The sequence below is a fragment of the Gobius niger genome, assembly GCF_951799975.1.
Source record: "Gobius niger genome assembly, chromosome: 17".
NCBI classification, from domain to species: Eukaryota; Metazoa; Chordata; class Actinopteri; order Gobiiformes; family Gobiidae; genus Gobius; species Gobius niger.
The window spans coordinates 27,557,490-27,574,886 of NC_136868.1; the positions used below are offsets into that span (position 1 = coordinate 27,557,490).

Below are 17,397 nucleotides of genomic sequence, written 5' to 3' on the forward strand. Positions count from 1 at the left end.
GGTGTTTTAGATTAAATGGAGTGCATTATTACACATTTCTCCTCTTTCTCCTGAGCATTAGTGGTAAACACTAAACACATTTTGTCTGTTTTGTCCCCCAGAGCCCTGTCCTCCCACTGACGTCAGCAGCTCCATGAACTGCGTAGCCAACATCGCTGTAGTTTCATGGAACAGCTCGCCTGGCGCAGACTACTACACCGCCACAGTCACTTCAGAGGAGGGCACGTCTCACAGCTGCTGGTCAGACAATGACCAGTGTGGCATCCCCAACCTGCGCTGTGGACAGCCCTACACTGTCAGTGTAGTGGCCTCTAACGAAGCCTGCAACTCCGACCCCAGTGAGGAGAGCCAGCTCATGTCAGGTGAGGCTAACGGGTTATGCTTGGAACTGAAGCACATTGCATGGCAACTAATTTTCTCCTGCTTTTCATCTTTGCAGTGCCGTGCGTTCCCACTAATGTCAAAGTGACAATGGACTGTGTGAACAATGAGGCTACTGTTTCCTGGGACGCCAGCCAGGGAGCGCTCATGTACACAGTTTCAGCACAGGGCACCAATGTTTCCTGTGAGACCTCTGAGGTGTCCTGTGTGCTGACGGAGCTGCAGTGCGGAGAGTCCTACAGCATCCAAGTGGTGGCCATGGACGACATCTGCTCCAGTCTGCCCAGCCCAGCCACCTCCTTTGACTCAGGTATGGGGGCTAAAAGCACAAACTGTAGCTCAATCATGCAAGGATGACAGCCATAAACTCGAGGTTGCACTCAATAGTGAGCCTGACCCACTGGGTCCAACCTGGTACAACCGTCAGCTCCCACCACATGGGAGTTTTCACCAGGAAACATTAATTGGGCGGCATGGAGGTGCAGCGGGTAGCGCTCGTGCCTCGAGTCCCACCAGGGACCTCTGTGGGGTTGCCTGTTCTCCCCGTGTCTGCGTAGGTTTCCTCCGGGTACTCCGGTTTCCCCTACCACGAAAACAGCTTCCCCTGCGGAGGCCAGAACTCCCCTGTAAAAGAGATTGTGGCGGCGACACACACTTGAAAAAGCACATGTGCCTTGTGCTTTCAAAGTAATTTACCAATATCAAATTACCAAGCGGATTTATTGAGCTTTGAACAACAAAAAAGGAGAAATTTTAATATTCACAGATTTTTTTCAGGATAAACTAACCTTCTATCCATTATTGTAACTGATAATATCGGCAATTTTGTAAAGGGACAGATACCATAAGGTTGCTCTTTTCTCTGCTCCCTTTCATTCAATGTATATACTTTTATTCATGTATATATTTTAATTGTCACTTTTGAATGAAAAACAAAAATGCTGATAATATGGTAAAACTCTGTCCTCTCTCTTGTCGGCCTGCAGTTCCTTGTGCTCCTGACAGCGGCTCGGTTGTGGTCGACTGCATGACCAACAGCGCCATTGTGGACTGGATGTTCTCAGCAGGAGCCCACGACTACGTTGCCACTGCTGAATCAGAGAATGGAGATGTTTACACCTGTAGCTCCAATTACACTCACTGTGAACTCATGGATCTACAATGTGGTCAGTTATTCAGCGTGTCTGTACAGGCTGAAAATGAAAATTGCAGAAGTCGACCCAGTAGCACTCGGCAGTTCGAGTCAGGTCAGAACCACTTTTTTGTGAAGTCTTTAAGCTCTAGATTGACACTTTCCGTGTTCAACTTGGGTGTATTGATTGCACATCATACCAACTGCATGAACATCATTTAAATATGTCTTTCTGCTTGCGTCTCCAGTGCCCTGTCCTCCTCAGGATCTGACGTCCACTCTGGACTGTTCCAGTAACTCCATCAGTGTGCAGTGGGAGCTCAGCTCTGGAGCAGATAACTACTATGTAGAAGCTCAGGGGATTGAAGAGGACATAGCGTTCTGCACATCACAGACGGACTCCTGTGTCCTGGATGGCCTCCTGTGTGGCTTCACCTACAACATCATCGTCTCAGCACAAAATGACTTCTGCAACATGTCGAGCTCAGTCATTCAACAGCATTCTGGTAATCGGCGTTGTCATTTGTGAGGATGGATATCTGTGCAAACATTAAAGCCACACAATACAAATTACTTGTACACACAAAACAGTACAGAGGGCTATGTCTCTTCCACTGTTCATGATAAGATGGAAGTCTCACAGTGGAGAAACTCACTTGTTATAGTAGCGCTTAGTATTCCATGAAGTGACGATTTCAGTTTGCAGATATAGAAACATTAAATGTGTCTTATTACAAGACTCACTAAATTTGTCTCTTTGCTGTATTTGTAGTTCCCTGTGTGCCACAGCATGTACGGGCTGAGTTTGACTGTGACAACAAAGACGTGCAGGTGACTTGGGAGGTCACCAGAGGCGCCCTGTCCTACAGCAGTGTGGCGCAGGGACTCGGAGGCTTTGCAGCAAACTGTAGCACTAGCGACACCTGGTGCACTTTCAGTAACCTGGCCTGTGACATGAACTACACTGTCAGTGTGGTGGCCTCGGACGACGAGTGCAGCAGCCATGCCAGCGAACCCGAGGAGATATACACAGGTAAAGTACAATTCAAGTCTTTTTGCAGAAAATGTGAAAAGATATTAACCATAAATGTTAAATGTAATATAACTTAGTCTAAAACAAGTCATTTTCACAGTTGAAAGCCTGTTCTCCACCTCTATATTAAACATTTATTGAATTTCTTGGGTGCAATGTTTGTGGCTCCATAGGCCCGTGTGAGCCTCAGAATGTTGTGGCTGTGATGCAGTGTGACAGTGACACTGGGGTAGTGTCCTGGGAGGAGGGCGAGGGCGTGACCTCGTACTCTGTCCATGGATATGGTCCCGACGGTCATGCAGTCTCATGTGGCTCTAAGGAAACCACCTGCCAGCTCCCCGGCATGCACTGCGGCCAGATGTACAACCTTACCATCACAGCCAATGATGGCCGCTGTGATAATAGCCAGACGACGGCCAGTCTAATCTCGGGTAAGACTTCATCTGCTTCTTTTGCTTTTTCAGTGCAGTAATGTTGATGAAAGTATGCCTTCAACATTTTTGTCTTATTTTCCATTAGCTCCCTGCACCCCAACAAACGTGGGCGCCTCTCTGCTGTGCCACTCTAACACTGTGGCGGTCAATTGGGAGCCGGCCAGTGGAGCAAAGTCATATTTGGCTGTGGCTGTTTCAGCCGATGGGACCCACAGTTCTGAGTGCAACAACACTGAGACGCACTGTGACCTGACGGCCTTGAACTGTGGAACAGTGTACACTGTGACTGTGTTTGGCAGGGACGACACCTGCTCCAGTGGGGAGGGCGCCTCTGCCACAGTGCGCACAGGTAACTCTATTATTTTAGTTGGATCCTCATTAGCTGTCACCAAATTGCTATTCATACAAGAGTTTAGTATCATATATTATAAGCGTAAGTAAGTAAGTAGCACTTTTGTTGTGTAAAGTAGCTTGCCGGGTAATATTTTGCTTGTCTGACTCTCCTCCCCTCCTGTTTCCCCTCAGCCCCCTGTACTCCTCAGAACGTGGTGGTCAGTGAGCAATGTGCAGACGGATCCATGACAGTGTCCTGGTCTGGAAAGGCTGATACTCAGTACTTCCTAATGAGCGCCTTCAGCAGGACTGGAGCTGACCTCCGCTGCAACACCACAGAACAGGCATGCTCCTTCTCCAATCTGCCGTGTGGACTGGAATATGAAATCTTTGTGGTTGCCTTCCACGATGACTGCCCCAGTAGTCCCGCTGATCAAGTGACAACAAGCTCAGGTAAGAAAACGTCAGCTTAAACGCAGAACCAAGGCATATTCTTAGCCAAACTGAGACGATTGGAGTTAGAATGACACGTTCAATATGTCTCATCAAAATGTGTTAATTTTATTTAAAATACAGGTTCACAAAGACTATATTGTGGAAAGTAAAAATCTATATATCTATAGAAAAAACTGACTAAAGGGGGATATTGTGCAAAATTGACTTTTTACCCTAATAAGTTACCATCATGTTCCTACGCAACATTCCATGTGGAGAGTGTATTAACTTTAGCGTGATTATCTTCTTATCAAAGTTGATTTCCACACATGTTGTACATGAGTGACCTTTGAGACTTCTGTGACCACTGTTGGAGGTGCCGTGGTGCCTGCTCTCACTTTGCTTCTCCAATTTCCGCCAACTACTCTTGTGACCCTACATAGCCAACAAGAGCTCTGCCATAGTACAGCTCACCCCTCCGCCACAGAGCACCAAAGGTGGCAAAAGGCAAGAATACTACCGAAGCCCCTTCTGATGCTAATGCCACTGTCCAGTCGTAGCAACATCTGTGGAGCTGGAGAGGAATAGGAGTTTGTTTTGATGTAGAGCAAGTGAAGGGTCTTGAAGGGGAATCACTTAAAAAAAAACAGGTTTTCTAATTGCAATGATATTTCTTTCCCTTTAGCCCCGTGCGTTCCCACCAACATTAACGGAAACCTGGACTGTGTGTCAAACGCCGCCTGGATTACATGGACTGAGTCAGACGGAGCCAGCAGCTACTATGTTTGGGCTGAATCAGTGGGCGTGACGCACAACTCCACCTGCACCTCGGACACTTCCCCGTGCAGCGTCCCAGATCTCAAATGTGGCACACTTTACAACATCCAGGTCACCGCTCAGAACGCCCACTGCCACAGCACGCCCAGCGCCACCTACCTGCTCGAAACAGGTGCTTTTTCTGTCTCATGGCAATGCGCTTGATTTTTCTGCAATGATCACATTACTGTACGTGAAAGCAGCACTTTGCCAGCACTGTTATTCCTCTGTACAATCCATGGTATGTGTTTCATTTTCATTCGAAACAGAAAACCTTCGCTTTTACTGTGCATCTAAACTGCACTGTTTCCACGTGTGCAGCTGGTGAACACACAACTGACTCTGGTTCCGAGCCAAACCAAAAAGCAGTGGGAGCAAATAAGTTAATATATCGCAAACCATGTCTAGCGGCATTGTTAACATTGCAAACAACACTATCTTTTTACTTAATAATTTTTCAGCCATAATATCGAGGTCCACTTCTGTGATTCTATCCAACGCCGACATACTGCCCCCTACTGGCCAGTGCTGTTACTATGCCCCACTGTGAACTCAATCCAGAGCAAAGATGCTGAATGATTATCCAAGTGACCGACAAGTGTGAACAAGAACATTTATTAAAATTGTCCTCTAAAAACATCAACAAGTCTTTGCTCTGCCCTTTGCAGCCCCCTGCGCCCTGACGTCCATAGACGCAGTGACGCAGTGCGACAGCAGCGTCATCACGGTGCAGTGGCAGATGTCCGACAACATGCCCCTGTACGTGGCCACAGCCGAGGGCCACGACATGAGCCAGATCATGTGCAACAGCACGTCCGACTCCTGCCAGCTCACCGAAGCCACCTGCGGAATGCACTACACCGTCATCGTGTCCACGTCCTCCGACAAGTGCTCCAGCCTGAGGAGCCCGCCACGGAAGATCAACACAGGTACAAAACAAAGGGGGAAATGTCAAAAAGTTTGAAGAAAAAAAAAACATGGATATCTAATAACTGTGTTCTATATTTGAGTGACTTAAACACTGTCTGCTTTCCAGCGCCCTGTGCCCCTCAGAATGTGACGGCCGTCCAGTCCTGCAGTGATAACGGGGTGACGGTGTCTTACGCCCTGTCCCCTGTGGCCACTTCCTACAAAGTGGTGGCCACGGGAACGGACTTCTCCTCCATCTTCAACAGCACAGGGGCCAGCTGCACTCTGCCGAACCTGCCCTGTGGAGAGGACTTCGAGCTGACCGTCTACGCCCTGACAGAGAACTGCACCAGCCCTGGGACGACTATCAGCTATTCATCGGGTAAAAGCAGCAGCATTGTAGTGTGGTTCGTTTCTGAGGTCTGGCATGGCGAGATAAAGGCATGGCGTGAGGGTCGTGAGGCTCACTGTGTTACAGGAACAATTATTTTTCTCTTTGGCCTCCTAGCTAAAGTGCATATGACGGGCTGAAAATAAAGTTAGCCAGCTGTCGGTTTGCCATTTTTTGTGATAATTATTTTACTTCCATATTGAAATCAGCACAGGGTGTGACATTAACAAGTGGTTATATTTATTATGGTGGTTGTGCAACTATACTGTACATAATGGCCATGTCCATTTAAACATTTGTCCAACTGCTCTTCTTCAAAAGCCACTTCACTGATGTAAAATGATTATCCCTCATTCTGAAATATGAGTCATTATGCTTTAGAGCTTAAAGTTTCTAGTATCTTTAGAGTCAATAATATGAAGGTATTAGCAATATTTTCCTGCCTCAACATATCGAACTTTAAAATTTTCGTGACAGGCCTACTCCTATGTTTGCTCATGAGGAACCCGACTCAACATTATGTTCCAGACTTGACAACAGGATGTGTTTCTGTTTCCACCAGGCCCTTGCCCTCCATCAGGGCTCTCTGTGGTGTACGACTGTGAAAGCTTGTCCGCTGAGCTGACCTGGGACCCCAGCGCTGGCGCTGATCAGTACTTCGCCAGCGCTCATACGCTGGACGACGCTCCGCTCTATTGTTCAAGCACAGGCCTGTCCTGCACCATCGACGGCCTGCTCTGTGGCCAGAACTACTCCTTCACTATGGAGGCCTCCAATAACGCGTGCAACAGCTCCTCTGGGGCAGTGATGGAGGAGGGAGCAGGTAAAGGCAGTTTAATGCAGACAGTGAGCTCTGCAATCGGGGTATAAATATCAAGCTCACAGGCTCTATACCTGATTTAAAAAAAATCTAATTATATTTTAAATTTGTTTTGTCCTCCTTCAGTATATTGTAAACTCAGAAATTTGCAGGAAAATCATACTGTGCATCTAATTATAAAGCATTTGCATCAATTGAATGAACTTGCAGGCTAGTTTGTTTCTTTTCTGTGACAGTGACCCTGAAAAGTGACCCTGCACGTTGTGGAAAGTACTTATAGATGCATCTATGGGAAGAATTTGGACGTTAGGAATGTGTTAGGAAAGTGAGGAATGAGTTTGGACACAACTAACAATTTAAATTTGGAAACCAAAAAAATCAGGTACATGGACTTCGTGTTTAGAAGAAATCAGAAATCCTGTATTAGAGAAAATATCAGTGGCAAAAGCAAGATTTGCCAGAAAACACTTTTTGTAGCCGTTTTTAGTAACTGAAAACTGAAAAGAATTGATCAAAGTTGATTTTCCTACTCTGCTCTGTCGCGACGTCTTCTCACAGTCCCGTGCGCCCCGACTAACATCCGCGTCCGAATGCAGCTGATGGAACTGATGGGGGGTCAGTTCTGGGCCAGGATCTCGTGGGACCGCGTGAGCTGTCCCGATGTGGAGTACCAGGTCACCATCGCGGGGCACATTGACGACAATGCCCAGACCCAGATGAGCATCACCTCGTACTGGCTGGAGAGGAACTACTACGAGACCCCCCTGCCCCTCAGCTCCACCTACAAGATCAACGTGTACGCGCGAAACCAGGCCGGCGTCAGTCAGGCCAGCTACACCCAGACTGGGTTCACCGGTGAGTCAGCCACAATGTCGAAGTTTTGGATAACTGTAATTGAAATGAAGAAAATAAATGTACAAAAAACAAATGATGAACCAATTAATGAGACGCAAACGTGTGCCCTGTCCTCCCCAGTGCCTTCTGCCCCTCAGAACGTGGTGTACAACGCAGCCCTGGAAGTGTTGAGCTGGGACCTTTCCATTACAGCCAACGATTACAGCGTGTATATGAAAGTAGAGGGGGTAGAAGTTGGACTGTGTGAAACGGCGCTCCTCACCTGCTCAGTTCCTGGAGTGGACCCCGCTAGTATCAGAGTCACTGCCAGCAACACAGCAGGAACCAGTCACCCAAGTGCAGGTCAGCCAGACACACCTCAAGGGCGAGCTTTACATGCGGACACAAAACCTGATAATGTTCTGATTCCTTGAGTTCTGTCATGAGTGAAGTGGCATCTGACATAGATGTGATCTCATTTCTTTCTGATCTTTCAAAGCTGTGCATTTGCTAACCAGGGAAATACCGCAAAAAGGGCTTACTACTGAAACAAATTAAAAGCAAAATAAAAAGATGTATTAAACTTTCCAAGACTTTTTTTTAAACTTGTTTAAAGAGAAAGCACAGTGTTTAGCTGATAGTCTAGACTCTTGTGGTATACGGTGGCTACATAGGCAACAACATAACAACATAACAACAATATTCTGCCGTGGTGTTGTGGGTTAGATTTTCCAGCTCTGAGAATTTGGTGAATGTCTCTCTGCTTTGTTGCCCCGTCTAATATCGACTGTGAGCCAAAAGAATATTTTACAACAGATAAAGGACAACTTGAACAATTATTATTGTTTTATTTTTTATTTTGCTGAGCTTGCACCCTGGCCCTTTGAGCTAATAAAAGTGTGCTGTATGCATGCATATGTTTAATGCCACAAGGAGCATTTTGACTCCCAATCCAAATATAGAGGGCGCTATCATTTTCAGTCAGCTTCAGGTGGTGCTGCAGATGGAAAGGATTAACGGGAGGGGCGAGCAGATAGTTCAGTTGCTCTAAGGCCCCGTCCATAAAGAGTCAAGCTCGTGACCAAACACAAAAAATATTTTCCCGCTTTTCATCCAAAAGAAATCTGCATTTTGGGTCAAAGGTTTGGCGATAAATCGTAATATTTAGATTAATTCATCCTTTTGAAAACAGACAATGTGGAAAATGGTGAAATCGCAAAATCACATCCGTCACTCCATGTCCTCCACACGTGCACCGTGCGGCAAATTTGGCAGCGTTCAGGCCGCTCCGCAGTGGCTGTTTTCAGAAATGACACCAGAGGAACTCAGCCACTTTTGCTTTGCAAAGGCCGCGTGTTGTGTTTTAAGAGTGCGCGATGGAGTTTTCTTTCAGCTGAAAGAGATCAGTGTTTTCCCCTGGACCGCTCTCCTCTCGCTCTGGAGTGGAGACACAGCATTAAGCTTAAAGGGACTATACAGAGTTTAAAACATTTAAAATTAAGTATTTTCCTCCCCCTACATGTTCCAACAATGTCCTAATGTGTAGAATGAGCCCAGACCTGTTCACCACAACTGCCTCTAAAATCCTGCACTGTCACTCAAAATGGTGTTATTTCAGGTCCGAATTGCCGTCATGCACGAGCTTAATATAGAAGGTGCAGTTACACGTTTGACCTGAGGTGGCAGTAGTGAGAATAAAATGGCGAACTTGCATCTAACACCTTTAAGTCTTCGCTTTTCCCCTTACTGTGAGTCTCCATAGAGATGGCTGTCGATCACAGCAGAGCTCCAGGCATGAGGAGGATATAAGTCATATATAAGTAACGCTTTTGAAAACTCCATGGGTTATTATGAAGTTTTACTTCGATGAGTAGTTAAGGCATATTTAAAGCAGAAATAACAATTTTGAATAATTCATGCTTTCTCCTCTTATCTGAATTCTGACCAAAAAACATAAACATTCTCTCTGTTTTTAAAAGAAATCTCCAAAGAGAAAAGTGATAAATATTGTTTTTTATAATGCTTATTGTTTGTTAGGGATTGAGTCCACAAACTTGCCATGTTAACCTGTGGGTTTAAGTCCATTCAACTGATCTGATAGGCTTTGTCATGGCGCCACATTAATGCAACTTATTGGAGCAGCTTTGAGTGTTTCAAAAGATCAATGCACAGTGGTCTGTTTGTAGTTATGTAGATAGAAAGTCTAGTGACTAGACTAACTACATAACTACAAACATAATCTTACAATGACATTGGAAACATCGAAACACATTTTGTCATTGTTTTCTGTGCCAAAGTTAATTTAGACGTAACTCTAATTCTCTTTTCCAGTCACTGGAAATCGTAGAAGGAGAGATCTGAGTGTTGTGCTGCCTCTCGATGATGGTAAGATTTTTTTTCTGTACTTATTTAAAAAATGGATGATGATTCTGATCTTACCTTGTTTTGCTCCAGCTTTTATGCTCACATACTGCGTGTCTTGAATGAGATCATTGCAAAAAAGAAGTGTGCATGAAATCAACGAATGCATTAAATCAACATGAAAATGATAATCAGGCCCACCTTAATGTACCCAGGGCCCCGGGGCTTAAACAGAATTGTAGGCCCCACGCCCCCTCTGTGCAAACCCTAACCCTAACCTATAACCTGCACCCTAAATCCCACAAAAACCCTAACCCTGCTACTCCTACATGTATTTACCGGAAATCTGCAAAAACACCAGCTGCCAATTGTATGCAGATGACACAATCATCTATGTAGCTGCAGACTCCCCGGAGCAGACTCAGACTTGTTGAACAGGCAGCTTGACAGCATATCTCAGTGGCTGCAGGACAACTGTCTGACATTAAATTATACTAAAACTGTTGCCATGTGTTTCTCTCTAAAGAGAAAGTCACCAAATTATCGAAACATTAATATTGACAAAAATAAAATCGAGCAGGTCGATGAGTTTAAGTATCTGGGGGTTATTTTAGATTCTAAACTGAAGTTTGATGCCCATGTCAGGAAAATGTCTAAGACCATCAAGACAAATTTAAATTGTTTCCGTATGATTACATTACATTACTCTACAAGCAAACACTAAAGGTGTTTGATCAAAAACCAATGAAGTGGCATCACTGCACTATCATTAAAAAATACAAAATGATGACATTTGATAACTTCATCAGTTTCTCCTTTATAAAAACTATATTCAAGTGTCTTAATGGTCTTGCTCCGTCTGTAATGTGTCAATTAGTACAAAAATACACTAACCAAGGAGTGAGCACCAGAGCTGGTGTAAGCGGGAACTGCAGAGTCAAATGGTGCAAAACTGCTCTGGGTCAGTCTGCTCTCAGTGAAAGGGACTCAGTTATGGAACGCTTTGCCACTGGAGTTAAAGTCCCAATTGGACCTGAGACTTTTCTCACAAAAGCTGAAGCTGTGGCTGAAGAACAAACAAAAATGTGAACACTGAACTATGAGGCTGAACTTGGGATGGGAAGTGGTCAGATATGTCTGCTCTTCTTTCTTTTTATTGTTGAATTGTTTGATGCTTTTCACTGATTTTTCATTTTTCTGTTCTTTTATAAACCCTCTCAAAAGCCTAACCAGGGACGGGGGCTGCAAATTAGCCGATGGCCAGACGCCTTATGTACAGAACATCGGCCAACGAGTTGGCAATGTTTCCTTGTACTGTCCCTGTCAAATAAACAAATAAATAAAAAAAATAAAAAATCCCTCTGGGCCAGGTGGGGCGGGCCTACTCCAGGTACACACATGGGAGCGCAGCGCAATTAGCGCATACGGTCAGTCATGCCGCAAAGTGAAGTGATTGTCCGGCCCCTGGGCTCCGGCCCCTGGGTTCCGGCCCCTGGGCTCCGGCCCCAAGGGCTCCGGCCCCTGGGCTCCTTGGGCTCCGGCCCCTGCCCCTGGGCTCCGGCCCCTGGGCTCCGGCCCCTGGGCTCCGGCCCCTGGGCTCCGGCCCCTGGGCTCCGGCCCCAAGTTTTGTAGCACACTTTCACAAGGATGCTAGAAAACTAGGGTCAACTATAGCTATACACTATCTCCCTAGTATTTAAGCACATATCCAGCACATATGTCCGAATTAACAATTATTATTTGTGCCAGTGGACAATGTTTTTTCCAGGTTAGCCCCGTTAGCTTGTTACAATCGCCTACAGCTCAATGTTGATGAAAAGTCCTCAATAAACCACCAATGCATCAAGCCCGGCTCAGTGTGTGATCATCTCAAAGCTGCTTTATAAAGTTACCGGCTGTATTTATGTTATTATTGCATAATACTTGTTTTCACCAGATCTATGCGCTGCTTAGGAGCTAGTTAGCTCCGGGCGAGCGGTTAGCAGCTCTGCTTTTTGACATGGCGGATGTTCTCACGTTGAAAACACAGACTCGATAAAGTTGTATTGGGCAGAGAGATTATCAGAGGCCTTGTGAAATGGCTGCTTTTTACGAAGTGATTGACAGGAAAATCTTGATTCACACCCACTCACTCTAACCCGAGATGACTCCACTACACGTTCAGCTTACTCATTAATGTAGGCAATCAGAGCCATTTTATTATTTATTTTATTGTTTTCATCCAAAAAAAATTATGCTAAAAAAACATTTTTTTTTGTCCAGCCCATGCAAGCCCAGTGGTCAAGGTGGCCCTGATGATTATTATAGTATGTACGTAAAGTAGATGTAAAAGCAAAAAAACCTAAAATACTACTTGTTTGTATGTAATACCATGTTTGTAAATGCCATATTCATTAGTTTTTATTCTTAAAATAACAAATAACACTATGTTATACAAAATGAATAAATCATTTTCTCCTCAGATCTGGAGACGCCTACAGTCGAGAGTGTGACGATGACCGGGACCACCCTGAAAATGCAGTGGAGCAAAGTGATCACCGCGGTGGGGTACAGTGTGGTCATTGAGAACAACTCAGAGACTTTGGTGCACTCCGTGACTCCCACGTACTTCTCAGTCTACGGCCTCAACTCCAGCACCACCTACTGCGTCCAGGTGGCAGCCCAGACCAGTTCACACCAGAGCCGCTACTCCCAGGAAAAGTGCACCTAAAAGACTTGTCCATAAGCAGCGTCTGAAAACCTATAGGAAAATACTGTAAAGAAAAAATAAATCAAATCTACAAAGCTATGGAGAATGGTGATCCATACGGGAAGATTTGTTATTATCACAATCAGATGTGAGTAGTTTGAAAATCTTTAGCTTTAGGAGAAGAGAGATCATAGACCTAATACCTTTATTGCAGCATGCCACTTTGTTTTCTTTTTAGCTCTTTTGCGAAGTATTTCTGAAATGATATTTATCTAAAAATTATTATATTTTTGACATAGCCTTTAAGATTCTCTGATCTAATTGTAGTAGATAATTTATCGACCAATATTTTAAAACCATGCAGTATGTTGTGTTTGTGATGTATGTGGTTTATCATTTTGTGAGAGCTTTAAGCGCATCTTTTGTAACGATTTCTCAAATTTCTTCTCAATTAAAAGCAACTGTGAAACTCTGTGTGAAAGGACTTGTTAGTGCACAGACAGATGTTTATTTTCTCACTTTAGACTCAAGGTCATTTAGTGCTTTTCCTTTGACAGTAGGATTAGCCCTGTTTACCGAGGGTAGTCTTTGTGTAAAATAGAGATTGTCTGGAAAATGAAAGCAAGGACATAGATAGATAGATAGATAGATAGATAGATAGATAGATAGATAGATAGATAGATAGATAGATAGATAGATAGATAGATAGATAGATAGATAGATAGATAGATAGATAGATAGATAGATAGATAGATAGATAGATAGATTTACTTGCACATTATAAAAAACAAATTAATTAATATAACAATAATAAAAATACTTCTCCACCATCCAATAAATCACTTTGGATTTTACTTTGATGAGCCTCTTTCATCTGTAACAGCCTGCCCAACCCCACATGAAGTCAAACATCTTCATGGTTCACTTTAAAGCCCCCCACTTCCTCTCCTGTGGTCTTTGTGTGAGATATGATTCTTCCACTTCTACCCGACAGCAGCCGCTTTCAGGCAGCATTAAGTGTGGGTGTATTTGTTGATATTATGTGATACATTCCAAGAGGGGGCATTATGCAGGTGTTTGGTCATGATCTCAAACACATCTCTATCACAATCTTACACTGTTGGTTAGGACATGCAACATGGATCTAAAACAGCTAAAACATTTTTAACCAACAGTTTCACTTCCTGATCCTTCAAGCGAGCTGGCATGAGCTCCTAAACTTTGTAGTTTACAAGCTCCTCTCATCCCCCTCTGCTGGTATGTTTTTTATGGAAGATCTTTTTTGTCATCAGAATGTGAATTTTAAATGTCTGTGAATTTTCTGCTTTGAATTGTTTGGGGGAATTTATTTCAAACATTGACATAATATGCTTATAATATGAATATATGTCCTCAAATTTCAGACACAGAATATTAAACACATAGTTCAAAGTGTTTAGATTAAAAATTAAAAATCCACATTGAAAAATTCTCTGTATTGTTTATAAATGTTTCAATTCAGTCTAAATTCAGAGTGAAAAAATAATGGAAATGTAAATGGAAAAAATAAAATATTCAATATTAAAATATTCAATGTTTAAAAATATCAAGCCCTTAAATTCAAAAGCAGAAATTCAGAGAGTGAAATTCACACAGAACATCTTGGACACCAAGGCCTGAGTATCGATCCAGAGTGAGTCGAAACAGTGAGAGGGACCAATCAAAACTCTTAGATTTCACTCATCAACAACTGTTTCCTCATCTGTAAGTCCCACCCACTAAAGGCACAAACCAATAGAGCTCTACAGTCCCGACCCTTGCAGTCTTGTTGCTCCGGTCCGGAAGCAAAAAATCCCTGTCTACACTATCTGCCTGCATTATGTTTGAATACATTGTTTATAATATGTTGTCTACATTACAATAAATAAATATGTGTGGGAACGTGAAGCTGCACCAATCAAAAGCCTCGTAGTAGATCATGGGACTCCCGAGCATCCTGGGTAATGTAGTTCTAGGACGAAGGCTCGCAGTTAAACTAGATGGATCTCAGACGTGCTTTTTTCACCTGCGTCTGACTTTGCGGTGGCTTTAGAACCACAGAGCTGGATTCAGCCCAAGAGTTAAAGACTTTATTCCAAATCAATACGGTCTCAAAGCAAGGGGAGTTTTACTTCCGGACCGGAGCGGAGGCGGGACTGTGGAGCTCTAGGAAACATCCTGCGTCTCAGCTCTCAGTCATCCAGGATCAATTGCTCATGCCTTGGTATCCATGATGTTCTGCAAATTTCACACTCTGAATTTCTACAGTTGAATTTTCGGGCTTGATTCTTAAAATTCTGAATATTTCAAGAATTATTTTTTTCATTTGAATCTTTTTTAATGCAAATTTGACACTCAATATTCAGTGAATTTCATACACATTAAAAAAAAATCACATTTTGAAGACAAAAAAATCTTCCATAGTTTTTGATGAGAGAACATTGTATCATGGTAAAAAGCCCTAAAAGTGTATTTTGCATATAACCTTTTACCCTTTAAGCCGTTTTGACTCAATTTCCTTTCTTTCAGTAAAACAAGGGAAGATGCCATATTCTGTCTTAAAGGTGAATTATGCAACATATTTGTACGTACGTATGGGTGGTCATCATGACGTCTTACTTTCCATCACAGTGGTCTCTACGACGCTCCAGGATCATGTTGTAGGTTTTCTGGTGAGAGGGTCCATCAGCAGTGAAAACCATCCAAACAACTGATCCTGGAGTGTCTCTGTGATGGAAAGTAAAGACTTTTTTTCCACATAAAAAGTTGCATAAGGCACAAAAAGCTTGCTTTCATTTTCTTTATGTATAAATTAATGAGAGCACATGGGACAAACCTAGACCTTCGGTTTGCAGCCGAGTGTGTAGCGGCCGGGATGAGGATCAGCACCTGCAAATCCGAGGCCATGGTTCTCCACCGGAAAAAGGTGCCTCCCCTCTTCAGGTCGGTGGGGAGTCCTTGCCTCAAGTGGAGGAGTTCAAGTATCTCGGGGTCTTGTTCACGAGTGAGGGACGGATGGAGCGTGAGATGGACAGACGGATCGGTGCGGCGTCAGCAGTGATGCGGTCGCTGTATCGGTCTGTCGTGGTGAAGAGGGAGCTGAGTCGGAGGGCGATTTACTGAACGATCTACGTTCCCACCCTCACCTATGGTCATGAGATTTGGGTCATGACCGAAAGGACGAGATCGCCAATACAAGCGGTCAAAATGAGTTTCCTTCGCAGGGGGGCTGGGCGCACCCTCCGAGATCGGGTGAGGAGCTCAGTTACCCGGGAACAGATGTCCTGTTGGTGTCGCCTCGGGGTCCCCCCTGAACAGCTGGAGGAGGTGTGAGTGGATCGGGAAGTTTGGATGGATGGTTGGATGGATGGATGTGGATGGATGGATGGATGGATGGATGGATGGATGGATGGATGGATGGATGGATGGATGGTTGGATGGATGGATGGATGGATGGATGGATGGTTGGATGGATGGATGGATGGATGGATGGATGGATGGTTGGATGGATGGATGGATGGATGGATGGATGGATGGATGGTTGGATGGATGGATGGATGGATGGATGGATGGTTGGATGGATGGATGGATGGATGGATGGATGGATGGATGGATGGATGGTTGGATGGATGTGGATGGATGGATGGATGGATGGATGGATGGTTGGATGGATGGATGGATGGATGGATGGTTGGATGGATGGATGGATGGATGGTTGGATGGATGGATGGATGGATGGATGGATGGTTGGATGGATGTGGATGGATGGATGGATGGATGGATGGATGGATGGATGGATGGTTGGATGGATGGATGGATGGATGGATGGATGGATGGATGGATGGATGGTTGGATGGATGGATGGATGGATGGATGGATGGATGGATGGATGTGGATGGATGGATGGATGGATGTGGATGGATGGATGGATGGATGGATGGATGGATGGATGGTTGGTTGGATGGATGGATGGATGGTTGGATGGATGGATGGATGGATGGATGGATGGATGGATGGATGGTTGGATGGATGGATGGTTGGATGGATGGATGGATGGATGGATGGATGGATGGATGGATGGATGGATGGTATATGGGACACGGTTGCCCTTCGTCACCTTTACTGTTAACCTCTATAAGGCCCAGAGTGGAACCCTCATCTCTGCTTTTGGGGATGAAACTCCGCTTTACCAGATTTTAGGCCATGATTCTTGATTGGTAAATCATAGAGAGTATCACGATACTCAAGGGCCGATGCGTATTGCGATACAGAAAGTAATTATGATAAGTAATATGTTAACATTAAAATTAGTAAAAAATCATATGCCATTTGACATTCATTGAAGAGTTAAGTGTGAAAAGTGTAACAAACATTAAATGTAGCGAAGTGCTGAGTAACTGTTACTGGAAAACAGTTCATGATGAAAATGCCTCCAAACACAAGTATCGAAAGCAATGAAGGATTACTCACAGGCGTAAAATGAAACAAAACTCATTTCCGTGGCATCACATTTTCACACGGCAGAAAGAGCGAAAAGTGTTATTTTGCATAATATCACTTTTTAAGGAAAATGAAAAGATGAGTATTAATCTGAAAAACCCACAGAAAAAAATACATTTCCCCAATCTACCACAGTCTTTGAAGTGGTCAGGCGGAGGCGCTGTTTGAGAAGCTGGAGGAGGTAGTGCTCATACTCCTCTTGGTTCCTGTGCTCTCCTCCACTGTCTTCTACTGTCTCCTTCTACTGTCTGCTACTGTTGGTGCAGAGGAAAGTTCAGACTGAGGACCTTCAGACCTTGTAGACCTTCACC

The 17,397-nt window shown here is 44.2% G+C and overlaps 1 protein-coding gene across 1 annotated transcript in view; it reads left to right on the forward strand.

The window, feature by feature from the left end:
- fndc7b (fibronectin type III domain containing 7b) overlaps window positions 1–12,813 on the forward strand; it is a gene marked incomplete at its 5' end in the record, with an annotated part of 49,071 nt that extends 36,258 nt beyond the window's left edge. Inside the window, 16 exons of the mRNA XM_079574427.1 lie at window positions 102–362; window positions 440–691; window positions 1,368–1,628; window positions 1,762–2,019; window positions 2,286–2,546; window positions 2,720–2,977; window positions 3,066–3,329; window positions 3,506–3,766; window positions 4,434–4,697; window positions 5,233–5,493; window positions 5,601–5,855; window positions 6,427–6,687; window positions 7,243–7,539; window positions 7,660–7,881; window positions 9,850–9,903; window positions 12,342–12,813. Of these exons, the coding sequence (XP_079430553.1) occupies window positions 102–362; window positions 440–691; window positions 1,368–1,628; window positions 1,762–2,019; window positions 2,286–2,546; window positions 2,720–2,977; window positions 3,066–3,329; window positions 3,506–3,766; window positions 4,434–4,697; window positions 5,233–5,493; window positions 5,601–5,855; window positions 6,427–6,687; window positions 7,243–7,539; window positions 7,660–7,881; window positions 9,850–9,903; window positions 12,342–12,589 (3,938 nt within the window). The 3' untranslated portion in view covers window positions 12,590–12,813. The remainder of the gene's footprint in view (window positions 1–101; window positions 363–439; window positions 692–1,367; window positions 1,629–1,761; window positions 2,020–2,285; window positions 2,547–2,719; window positions 2,978–3,065; window positions 3,330–3,505; window positions 3,767–4,433; window positions 4,698–5,232; window positions 5,494–5,600; window positions 5,856–6,426; window positions 6,688–7,242; window positions 7,540–7,659; window positions 7,882–9,849; window positions 9,904–12,341) is intronic.
- Between the last annotated feature and the right edge of the window lie 4,584 nt (window positions 12,814–17,397).